The following is a 12,473-nucleotide window of genomic DNA, read 5'->3' on the forward strand; positions in this document are numbered from 1 at the left end:
AAATCTTCAATGAAATCTCGATTTGGGATTTTAGAGTTCGAGCCTAGATTCAAAATTCGAGAAGTTCGGGATAGATTCTAGGGACAAGAGTTTGAGATTGGGAAAGAGGGAACCATGGGGATTCTGGGGTGTTAGTTTGGGGTGATTTGGGGTTGGCGCCGCCGGGCGGGTACGGTGGGAAGATGAGGTGGCGATTTAGGGTTTTGTTTTTGGTCTCTGAGGAAAGGTGAGGTGAGAGAGATGATTAGAGGGGGGGACATATTCGGACACTTTTATATAAAATGGACCCCAGTTCCGGGCCGTCCGATCAAACAAGATCGACGGTATTGATCACAAATAATCGAAACGACGTCGATTGGGGTTGCAACGGGACTGGACCGGGTTAGGGCGGATCTGGGCCTGGTCCGGTCGGGTATCAGGGTGCAATTGTTTGGGCCTGAGAAAAAAATTAAACAAATGGCCCTAAAAATCTGATCTTCTATTCTTTTCCTTTTCTTTTACAATTTTGAAATTCTTTTCTTTCTTTTTTTTCAAATTAAAACAATACCCTAAATTAATCCTTAAACTAAAATATTCTACCAAATTAAACTAATTACTCAAAATACTAATTACCACCACTAAAATGTCAAATTAAAAGAAACTACCCAAAATTCAAAAACTAAAATTAAATATGCAAAAATAAATTATTTTTTGTGATTTTTCTATTTTTGTAAAACATATTAATTTACTAATTAATCTAAAAAAATATATAAAATTAAATCCTAAATGCAAAATGCAACATATTTCTTTTTTGTATTTTTTATGAATTAAATAAAATTAAATATGCACACAAAAACAATCAGGAAAATTCTAAAATAATTCTTAAAATAACAAACAATTAAAAGGAAAAAATCTAATTTTGGAATTCTGTAGGAGTAATTCAGGTGAGGCAAGAATCACGTGCTCACAGGTAGTCTAGAGTGTTCATAACAGTATTATTGGCACGCAGTCTCGCTTTCTGTTGGTAGTAGGGCTTTATTACTAACTGTTGTTTTCTTTCACTGTTGATCACCTTACTATCTTGTTGTTTTTATTCTGCTTTTGCATGGCTTTTTGGTAATGTCTCTTCTTATCTATATTTTCATTATTGTGGTGCTTATGCTTTCCTGAACCGATGGTCTATGGAAAATAGCCTCTCTATCCTCACAATGTAGGGGTAAAGTCTGCGTACACACTACCAGAACTCACGGTGTGAAATAATACTGGCTATGTTGTTGTTATTTATTGATTGCAAATTGCAATTAACAAATGACGACCTCTTTCATATTTTGTTTTTCGTTAATATAGATAACTACCTTGTAAATATGTAATAACCGTTGTTCCATTGATAAACAAACTTGTCCGTTGTTTTGTTTTTTTTTTTTTTTTTTTCTCTTAATTTCGTAATAACAAAAAAACAGAGAGAACTTAAGCCAATGATACTGAAAATGGTCATAAGAATTTGTGAACAGAGAGTTGCAACTTCTTTATACACTAACGAAGAGCAGGGAGAAAATACCGGCAGATTTACCATATCAACCACTAGAACATTGTAAAGCTAAAGAAACTAAGGGCGCAAACGCTAACAGAAATTCGAAAAGCCAAACCAAAAATCTCCCACACCCTACAACAATGGCGATAATATTGGCAAAATAGACTGAATTCAAATCTCTAATTCTTCATTTCCACCATTTCCTCTCTTTCCTTTTTTCTCTTTCATATCCCTCCATTCATAGTATTAGACAAATTTTTCTCAAATTTCATCCCCAAATCCTCATCAAGAGGGGCTGGAGATGAAAAAAATGCCTAGAGGATCACCACCTCCACCACATTTCATCTCATTCTTATCGTCATCAATCATGGCCAATATCCTCATGGCGTTTATTTGCCTCATTATTCTAAGCCCCTCGAGTATAATGCCCGTTTCAGCACAATCAGATACTGCATCTGCAAAATCTTTTCCAGCATTTACACCATCAGATAATTACCTTGTTGATTGTGGATCCACTTCTCCTACCACTCTTCCAGGAAATCGCGCGTTTCAACCAGATCAAAATACAGCTAAATATTTAGCCTATAGTGGACGTGACATTCAGGCTTCTGCACCAGACAACAATAATAATGTACCTTCACCTATATATCTCAACGCGAAGATTTTCAATAGTGAAGCTACTTACACATTTCATGTGACAAATCCAGGATTGCATTGGATCCGTCTTCATTTTTTCCCTTTACAAAATAACGAATTTAATCTCCAAACTGCTAAATTCTCTGTTTCAACAGATAATTTAGTCCTTCTCCGCGACTTTCAAATGGAAAAAAACGAAGCAATTATGAAAGAGTTTCTCGTAAATGTCACAACTGAACGTTACGCTATTAAATTTTCGCCTTCTGAAGGATCAATTGCCTTTATCAATGCAATTGAGTTTGTTACTGCTCCAAGCCAAGTACTTGACTACTCTGTCCCTTTACTTTTCCCCGTTTCGCAAAAATTTGATCTCTCCAATAGTAATTTTGAAACTACCTATAGGCTTAATATGGGTGGTTCATTTCTTGATGCAACAAATGACACTTTAGGGAGAAATTGGTTACCTGATTCACCGTTCCGTAATAGTGCCACTGGACAGGTTGTTTCTGTTCAACCATCTGCTATTCAATATCCTACACCGGGAGGTTCGCCTTTGATTGCTCCTCCTACAGTTTATAGTACTGCAGTAAAAATGGCAGATTCAGAAACTACTATTCCCAATTTCAATATATCATGGATGATGGATATTGATACCGCGTATTCATACCTCATTCGCCTTCATTTCTGCGATATCATTAGCAAAGCGCTCAATGAGCTGTATTTCAATGTGTACATTAATGATAAGATGGCAATTTCAGGGCTAGACTTGTCATCTTTGACTAATAATCATCTGTCTACAGCTTTTTACAAAGATTTTGTGGTAGATTCCTCTTCATCATCCAATCCGCTCAGTGTAAAGGTTTCTCCAGTGAATGATGTCCAAGGATTCAGGAACGCGATCTTGAATGGTCTTGAGGTTTTTAGGATGAATAATTCTTTGGGTAGTTTTGATGGAGAATATGGTGTTAATGGTAAGAAGAGTAGTGGACCAAGCAAAACAGTAGCTTATGTTGGTTTTGCAATGATGTTTGGAGCCTTTGTAGGATTAGGTGCTATTGTTTTCAAGTGGCAAAAAAGGCCTAAAGATTGGCAAAAGAGGAATAGTTTCTCCTCTTGGTTGCTTCCACTACATGCTGGAGATACAAGTTTTATGGCAAGCAAGGCTTCATTGTCGCGCAAGAGCCAATTTTTCTCTTCAACAATGGGATTAGGACGGTATTTCTCTTTTGCTGAATTGTCAGACGCCACCAATAATTGGGATTCGAATGCCATAATTGGCGTTGGTGGCTTTGGAAATGTGTATTATGGAGAAATTGACGATGGTACCAAAGTTGCTGTTAAGAGAGGCAATCCACAATCTGAACAAGGTATCAATGAGTTTCAGACCGAGATTCAGATGTTGTCCAAGCTCAGACATCGCCATCTGGTGTCGTTGATTGGTTATTGTGATGAGAACACGGAGATGATATTGGTTTATGAGTTCATGCAAAATGGTCCATTCAGAGATCATTTATATGGAAAGAACTTACCTTCTTTGTCCTGGAAGCAAAGGCTAGAAATCTGCATTGGATCCGCTCGTGGGCTTCATTACCTCCACACGGGTGCATCTACAGCGATAATTCACAGAGATGTTAAAACCACCAACATTCTTCTCGATGAGAACTTAGTCGCAAAGATGGCTGATTTTGGGCTATCAAAGGATTGCCTTTCCACGGAGAGTCATGTAAGCACAGCTGTGAAGGGAAGTTTCGGGTACCTTGATCCTGAGTACTTCCGCAAGCAGCAACTAACGGACAAGTCAGATGTGTACTCGTTCGGGGTAGTACTTCTAGAAGCCTTATGCGCTCGTCCTGCAATTAATCCAGCACTTCCAAGAGAGCAAGTGAACTTGGCTGAATGGGCATTGCAATGGAAGAGAAAAGGATTGTTGGACAAGATTGTTGATCCTAACCTTGTGGGCCAAATTAATCCAGAGTCAATGAAGAAATTTGCTGAAGCAGCAGAAAAATGTTTGGCAGAATGTGGTGCTGATAGGCCAAGTATGGGTGATGTGCTGTGGAACTTGGAATATGCTTTGCAGCTGCAAGAAGCCTCATTACAAGGAAAAACTGAGGAAGAAAATAAAGCATCTGCTGCTCCGGCCTCTCCTGCTATAGTTGCCCCTAATCCTGCCCCCGCCTCTGCACCTTCCACTCCTGATAACCGACCAATTTCTTCACCCGAGCAGACAAGAAATCCTGCTGAACTTCAAACAATCGACGATCATTCAGGAACTGCAATGTTTGCTCAATTTGCTGAACTTAACGGCCGATGAATGCCACAATCACTTTGACAGAGATTATAATAGAAAAATCTCAATTGGTGTACCTCAGCTGAAATATATATGTATATGTAGTTGGAGCCAGCTCTTCGCTGAATGAGTCACTATAGCTGGCGGACATGTTTTTGATTGTTTTGCATTCCGAACATGAAATGCTGGATGTGTAGATGGAAAAAAGTTTGTGAACTGAATAATAATGTACTATTGTATAGTATTATTTACTTCATAGTTTCTCTTTCACCCTTACTGTTGTGCTTTTTTGCAGTCTAGATGGGGTTAATGCTCATTGAATGTAACTATATACGCTGACTGGTTCTGAGCAATTTGAGTCACATTTTGCTAGATCATCATTTCAAATACAATTTTTTCCGTCGCTTGAAAAATTCTCATACCATTTTCAGTTTGCTATTCAAGGTCAAACCAGTACCTTCTGTGCTTAAGGTACGTTGCAGAGTGCATACAATATGAACAAAATTTGCAATTAATCCATGTCAAGCCTCTGATGATTTGTAACTCTCTTGAGGCCATCAGATGGGGATTTCTATCCTTCCTTTTTATGACGACTTAAAAATAGTATGTACTAGCCGATGGATACATGAACCAAAAATTAAAAAGGAAATGCAGTCGTCATAGTAACTAAACACAGGAGACACAATAGTAAATGACCCGATTTGAAAGTGCCTTGTAAAATAGTGACAATTACATTCTTAAACGGTCATATCTGTTAAGCCAGAATCGAGACTGCTACAAATGACAATTAGAAATGGAGTTACTGGGGGCATCATGCCAGTATCAAAACTTCATGAAGTTTGCACCTAAAGATCAACAACTCATAAGTTAGGATGTGGCAAAAAGAATCACTGTTTCCCTATATCGTACAAAGTTAGAAGCACAGCTAGAATTAAGATCATGGAAATTATTATTGCACCCTCTTTTTCTTGCTGATGTCTGAATTTCCATCAAGCATGACAGTATCAGTATGAGTATCATCCTCTTCCACATGGCTTTTAGTCTGCATTTCACCAGTGACACGGGATACCTCTGAATCGGCAGCGTCTGAAATGTCAGACAACTTTCTTTTATTCCCAGCAGAAAGAATTTCAGGGTCTTTGAGAATAATTTCTAACTCATCATCATCCTCTGGCTCCAGCTGACTTGCCTGAGATGCATTGGATGAGCTGGGGCCATTGTCAGATGTTTTGGTTTTCTTTTCTGCTGCAAGAGCTGGTGTCCATCCTGAAAGAACCATTTCATCAGGTTCTTTCTCCTCATCAAACTCTTCTCTGCAAATATAAAATCATATAACAGTTCAAATTAGTTTGAGACTGCGGAGCAAGAAGAGAAGAAAAAGTAAATAATCTTCAGGATTGAGGTCAATGGACAAAATAAACAGCATAAGCAAGTATTTATATGCAGAATGCCCTCAAATTAGCAATGTACTCCCAAATACACTAAGACAAGTCCTCCAAAAGGAATACAAAAAGGAAAGGGATCAAACCACCAGGCACACAAAAAAAAAATTTATGCTTCAAGTCTCATACTATGGATTGGGTGAGCTTCAAAAGCAAAAGGGAAAAAGCATCAAAGAAGAAAATATAACAATTACATCAAAGCAACAGACAACCACACGACTTGGAACAATAGCCATAGCACAAGCTGGTGAAGAAACATCTAGTCTATATGTACATATAATGTCTCGAACCAAGCCCAGCAGAGACTACCCCATTAAGCAGCATGAGAATATCTAATTGAAGAAGTCATTGCCGAAAGATTCCGGTTGTCTGGATTTTCATTTCCTTATGTCAGGAAGAGTTATATTCTTCATGGCAATAACGGGAAATCTCTAGACAGGGAAAACCAAGAACACAAACAGCTCTTTAAATCAGCTACAAACATATCAATCAAAACTTAATCAAGCCAAGATGGAGATTCCAGCTTCCTTTCTAATATGTGAAGCTCATAGTGGAGTCATCATCATAATCTAGTGGTTAGTGGCACGTGCACGTATTTCATTTTAAGAAAATGAATTCTAAGTGTCCAAGGTCCATTACAGAATGGTCAACCTGACGTGCGGATCTGGAGATGTCATTTGAGAGTATCTCAATAGAACGTCTAACTTCTTTCCCGTTTTAATTCTTAGCTTAATTGGACAATTAAACATACTCCCTTAATTTTATTCAATTAGATAAGAGGATCCATTAACAAAATATTGGTGATGTCCATTTACAAGGAAGTCTACCAAAAGAGACTTACAGTATCAACGTCCTATTTGAGAATTTGGGCCAATCATATTCTTCGAAGAATCTTTGTTAAGACAAAAGCGGTCCCCAGAACATAAAAGTGCAAAGACAGTTTTAGGTACATACTGAAACAACTCAAAAAGGAAGTGAGGTGGTTGATTTGTGAGAAGGGAGTGGTTACCTTGACTCCGAGCTATAGTGAGAGAACAAAAGTAATAGACAAACACCTTACAGCTATAAGATCAGAAAATTTTCAGGAGAACACACAGAGATTTTGAAAGTTCTCTTGCTACGCACTTGGACCAAAAAGTAATCAGTCCCCCACAAGCCAAGAGCAGCTCTTCAACAATTAAACAAAAGATCGAATAAAGACTCTGCATCCACTTCGCCCATTAACTGTATCATATTCCAAAGGCTAGTCCAGGCCAGGTTTAATAAGCAGATTCATTTAACAACACCAACTTGCTCTTCTGCTTTATTTCTTTCTTTCTATGCATCAATCCAAACCATAATCTTAATCTGGCAGAATTAGACATTTAGAAGTCAAGCAGTACAACTAATAGGCACTAAAACGGATTCACAGGAGCATGCAATTAAGGTTGCGATGTAAGATATGAATGAATCAGAAGGAAAAAGAATGAAGAATCATTAAACTTGAATGAACTATCATGTCAAGTTCCACCAACAGCTGAACTTCTGAAACATAACCAGCTAACTCTCTATTGCTAATACCAAATAACATTATGTAAAAAGTAAAATTCCATGTAAAAGTAAATCCAGCGATAGTGAGAACAAGGAGGACCTGTGCTTAATATTGATGCTACATTTCAGCTCTTGCTGAAGATCCTCAACTGTGAGAATTGTGCCACCAGTAACCGGGGAGGGAAGCTCAGACAGCACCTAAGGGTGTTATAATCACCAAGACAAGTAACTTATCAGCCGATAACTATAGAGCTTCTTCATATAAATACACAGACATGACAATATCATACCTTGTCAAGGTTTGCTGCATAATTGGCAACCTCATCTTCCTCAAGATCATCACCCACCTCATAAAGAAGTGCCACCCCATGCATGATCAATGGGAGGCTCATGCCAAGTTTTGCTTTAACAACCTTCTCAACAAAATCCCTCAACTTCGAACGATGAGTATTGATCTCAAGTGTTAAAGGTGTCTGCTCATATATTTGCATCAAACGAGAAATTAGTAGCTGAAACAAAATTTCGTAAAGTAGGACAGGCGGAAAGACAATCTATTATACTTTACAGTAGATCATACCTCAGAACAAACATAACAAGACTTGTTTGGCTCAAAGGGCTCCACTGGCATGAGAAGCATCTTTCTTGAGGAATGCTCAAGGCAATAAGTCATCCTGCAAGGGAGTGCACATGATATTATAAACAGTACCTAATAAAAAGACATGGTCATTGTTCCATTTGTCATACTTCTACACAACATAAGTTCTCGTCACCGACTTCTTGATAGATTTGGTCAAATAGGAGTTCGTCCTTATATTGTTAGCTAATAACAAAAAATAAAAGAACGGGTAGATAAAATCGTCCTGAAACTTTTTCCAAGTCTTTTGATTGTTTTCCTTCTTGGATTTTACAAGGCCCTGGCAGCTTTCTTATTATTTTTACTTTTTACACGGAACAACAGGATGACATGCATTGCACGATGCTTTAAGAGGTAGGATGCCTTATTTTGATTTTCTACTATTTGCTAAAAGCTGCTAAAATATTTTTTATTTTCTATAGTGAATAATCAGTATGCAATCAATTAGCTAATCCTCAATCCCTAATTAGTAGGGTTCCGCTATATAAATCCTCTATATCCACTTTGCTCTATTTGGATAATACATTCCAATACTATATAATTTGTCTTCAATAATTCAAATTAGGGGTTTTCTAAAACTAGAGATTCTCTCATCATCCAGAATCATCCCTACACTGGCACTGGTGATAATCAATAACATTTCACCCAACAAATTGCATTCATGTACTTAAATTCATAATTTCTAGTACCTTATGCATAGTGTTCCCCCTTTAATCATTTCAAATTTAGAAAGAAAACTCCACAACTATTCCGTAGATCAGTTACCTTATTTGTTTACTTTTCTATCAATTCTGCATCAAAGAGACCAAAACATAGAATTCCGATAAGAATAATAAATTTGTTAATCAGAATTAAATTTACCAATGATTTTTGACGTAGTAAAAGTTATGGTTTCAGACCTTCAAAGATACTTTTACAATGATCCTCCTTTAACAGCTTAAAACTTTCAAATGAGGCCACACACTTTCACGTGGTAAGAACAGGCAAAAGTCCTAAGTTCAAGTCTTTCCACCCATCAGCAAAAATATTTCCAAACCGAGCAGAAACATCAGGCCCTCACATGAGCAGACACGCTGCAGACATAAATTAGATAATAAAATATCCCCTCTTAGCAGTTTAAACTTTTAGATGAGGTGGTCACTCTCTTCAATAATCGTAATTACTACTTATAATAACCACTGTATTTATCGCTGCGCCAAATGATTAATCATTAGCTGATTACAGTTGTTTTTCACTTGATCCTTATCAGATGATGAAATCTGCACTTCAACAAATTTGACCAAAATTCATTTAAAAAAAAAAATTGCAGTGGGAAGTGGGAAAGAGGAGAACCGGAAGCATGTGGAAATCGCTTAAAAGAAGCCTGTAGAGATCAGTCACAGCTGGCAGGAGTATCTGATATCTTTGCCATTCTAGTTGATCTCGAACATAATAATTATCTGCTTCAAAGTGAAGAAAAGCGCAGTAAATAGTGGAATCAGCCCTACCTGTAGCTTTTTACATCATTTTGCAACACCTTCATTGCTTCAAGCACAATCAACCCTGCAATGATGGCATTTGTCGTTGCAACGGCATGCACGATATTGCCAGCAATACCTTTAGCTTCAAAAAGGCTATGTAATGGAATCCCAAAAGAAGCGGCACGAATATTTGCAGCAGAAGTCACAAACTCTACAGCCAACTGGTCATCCTTATCAAAACCCAATTGGCCAATTTCCTGCGACAGTGGTAAAGACAGAAATAATTAGAACATAGATTAAATGAAATAGAAATCTAAACTATGTACAAGAGAACAGAATCAGAAGGTGGGGATGGTATCAAAACCTTCTCTCTTTTCAAGAAAAAGAGCTTTAATGCCTCGAGAAATACTTCAGAATTTTCCCTTAGGCTCCACAAATCCTGAGGATTTTTAAGGCCCAGATATGCCATTGCAGACACTGAAGAGGGGTCACAAGTTTTTGAAGCTTTATCCTTGTTTCCATTCTGTTCAACTGGTTGTGGTGGCAATACATCTTTGGTGTATAGAGGTCTAGGCCTGTGACGGTTCTTCCACGTCTCTTCATTACGTAATGCTACTTCAATGTTGTAACCAAAAACATGATCATATATTCTCCTCCCATACTGCTCGATATCTTCATCAGCTCTACGCTCGAAAACATCTTCCGCATGTTCTGACGAGCTTGAAGCATCAGTGGAACGAACATTAAGGTCATTTTCTTGATTCTTGTCTCCAAAAAGCTTTGTAAATAGCAGGTCTTTTGCCCATACGATGCAGTGAACAAACTGGAATCAGAAAACAATGTCAAAGCAAAATGTTTAAGGCAAGTCATTGCAAGTATTATTGTGATGAATACCCACATAAGCCTCTAATATCTCAGAAAAGTAGCTGATAGAGACCAAGTGCCACATTAGTGGCAAGAAACAGAAGCACCTAACAATAATCTCACTGTAATATGTGCAATATGCTGACAAGTGACAACATAGCTCTTTCATCATGTATACCAGAATGACATTTAAAATACAGATATACAGATTTACATGGCTCAGCTCAAATTTATATTAAGAAAAGGATTAAGCACTCGTCAGTACCTTTGATGGAGTGCTTGTGATTGTACAGACAGGGTAAGTTTTTGGAGCTGGTTTAGGCTGACATTCATAACATTCTGTTTTACCTTTCACATGCACGGTGACCTGCCAACAACAAATGAGTAGACCAGAAGAATTTCAGAACTAGTAGGAATTCAGTCTTTTCTTTTTATCAGGTAAAAGTCGATTTTCATTCGACAAGCATCCAGAGGATGTAATTGTGTTATAAAAACAGATAGCTCCTGTACGTTGCTTTTCAACTCCTATCTAAAACTCAAGGAGCTTACAAAATCCAAAAACAAAAGAGCAATATTTACATTACAATGGTGACACCAAGCAAAAAGATTCAATAAACATCTAGCCTTCAAGACATGAATTGGAGTAGAGACTTCATGAAAGCACCTTTGATTAGGAAATTAAGTCAGTTGATAAATAGACAGAGCAGACCACATGGTAATACACTTTGGGACCAGAACCAAAAACAAGAGCAGCCACATAGGAACCTCAGACCTTCAACAACACATAGAAAGCTACAGGATTATGTAGTTCCTCTATGACTTAGAGGGTGTAAAAACAGATTGACCTTTTGGCTAGAAAGTCTGAATCAAACAACTCCAGAGAAAAGCAGAAAAACATCATTATTGCTCCATCCTTCAAAAGAATGAGGTAAATAAGAAATTGATCACATGCAATAAAGATGATGATAATGAGTTGCAGGAATTCTTTTGAACAAGACATAATCTGATCCAATTTGGCCAACTCCACCCAACTAACAATTATTTCCAATTTTCCAAGCAAGTCTTGGAAGAACAGAATAAAAAGTTACTGGATATAACAGCTGTAACAATGATCAACATGTGTACTCCATAAATTTCAGTAAAATAGTTAAGAACCTTTTCTTAATATATCTTACTATGAACTGAATTTTTCCCCCTTCAAATTTAGCAATCTGCTTCATAACTCTCACATGGTACAATTGACATCAAAATATTGGAATTATTTTTTTATCAAGTAAAATAGTGGGAATAATAATAGCTTCTTTCACTTGAAGAGGGAAATAGAGGGATAAAATAGCGAGTAGCTGTTTTCAATTGGTAGCTAAACAATCACAACACTTTTCGCCTCGAGATACCACATGCAAGACAATATGATAGACTATTCCCTTTTATGTTTTTTTTTAATTACGTAACTTCCATTATAATATTTTAGACTGTTGCATCCAAGTTTGAATGTTGCCAAGAAATCTAAAATGTACAGACTAGCAAATATAAGACAGAGACAGAAGTTAAAATGAAATTTAGTTGCCTTGATCCCCATCAAATAACCAGAAAAAAAGAGTAGATTTTACCTGGCCGAGGAAGCCTGTAGTCCCACTTTCAACTAATGGGACACCAGATGCCAAACAAAGGCGGTTCACATGTCGCCTAGCATCTAGATTGTCAAGGCCATTAAGCACAACATTGAATTGCTTGAAAAAATCCACATTGAAGTCTGGATCTTTGACATTTGCATGGTACGGTGTAATTCTAATATGAGGCCTAAATTTTAGGACAGCCTCTCTAGCAACCTGGAGAAATTTTGAGTACATTACTTGGGAACCAAAATCTGTCTGAAAATGGATTCCAGAAAAAAGAAATTGATGTGATTTCCTTACTTTAGCCTTAGATTGTCCAACATGTTTCTGTCGAAACAAGAATTGTCTATTTAAGTTACTGACTTCGATCGTATCCATGTCAATCTGGAAATAGACAAAATGAAACATGAAACCAGGTTAGAAACTAAATGGAAGCACAGTGCAAACAAGGGACTCACACAAATAAATGGGCAAACTGTGTTTTAATATAT

At 37.3% G+C, this 12,473-nt stretch overlaps 2 protein-coding genes across 2 annotated transcripts in view; one reads left to right on the forward strand and one right to left on the reverse strand.

Moving 5' to 3' along the window:
• LOC109213839 (probable receptor-like protein kinase At4g39110) lies at positions 1,628-4,808 on the forward strand. The gene has a single exon (XM_019377706.1). The coding sequence runs from the start codon at positions 1,812-1,814 to the stop codon at positions 4,458-4,460; it is 2,649 nt and encodes an 882-aa protein (XP_019233251.1). The 5' UTR covers positions 1,628-1,811; the 3' UTR covers positions 4,461-4,808.
• The window catches only part of LOC109213923 (SUMO-activating enzyme subunit 2), a 9,705-nt gene continuing 2,350 nt past the window's right edge, over positions 5,119-12,473 (reverse strand). The window contains exons 3-11 of the mRNA XM_019377791.1: positions 12,283-12,366; positions 11,977-12,195; positions 10,632-10,733; positions 9,867-10,325; positions 9,530-9,759; positions 7,986-8,079; positions 7,699-7,881; positions 7,509-7,606; positions 5,119-5,749 (exon numbers count right to left, since the gene is read on the reverse strand). Of these exons, the coding sequence (XP_019233336.1) occupies positions 5,386-5,749; positions 7,509-7,606; positions 7,699-7,881; positions 7,986-8,079; positions 9,530-9,759; positions 9,867-10,325; positions 10,632-10,733; positions 11,977-12,195; positions 12,283-12,366 (1,833 nt within the window). The 3' untranslated portion in view covers positions 5,119-5,385. The remainder of the gene's footprint in view (positions 5,750-7,508; positions 7,607-7,698; positions 7,882-7,985; positions 8,080-9,529; positions 9,760-9,866; positions 10,326-10,631; positions 10,734-11,976; positions 12,196-12,282; positions 12,367-12,473) is intronic.

This window comes from Nicotiana attenuata, chromosome 1, assembly GCF_001879085.1.
Source record: "Nicotiana attenuata strain UT chromosome 1, NIATTr2, whole genome shotgun sequence".
NCBI classification, from domain to species: domain Eukaryota; kingdom Viridiplantae; phylum Streptophyta; class Magnoliopsida; order Solanales; family Solanaceae; genus Nicotiana; species Nicotiana attenuata.

Excerpts from the sequence above, each read along its gene's own strand:
- LOC109213839 (XM_019377706.1), top strand. The coding sequence starts at position 1,812 with ATGAAAAAAATGCCTAGAGGATCACCACCTCCACCACATTTCATCTCA.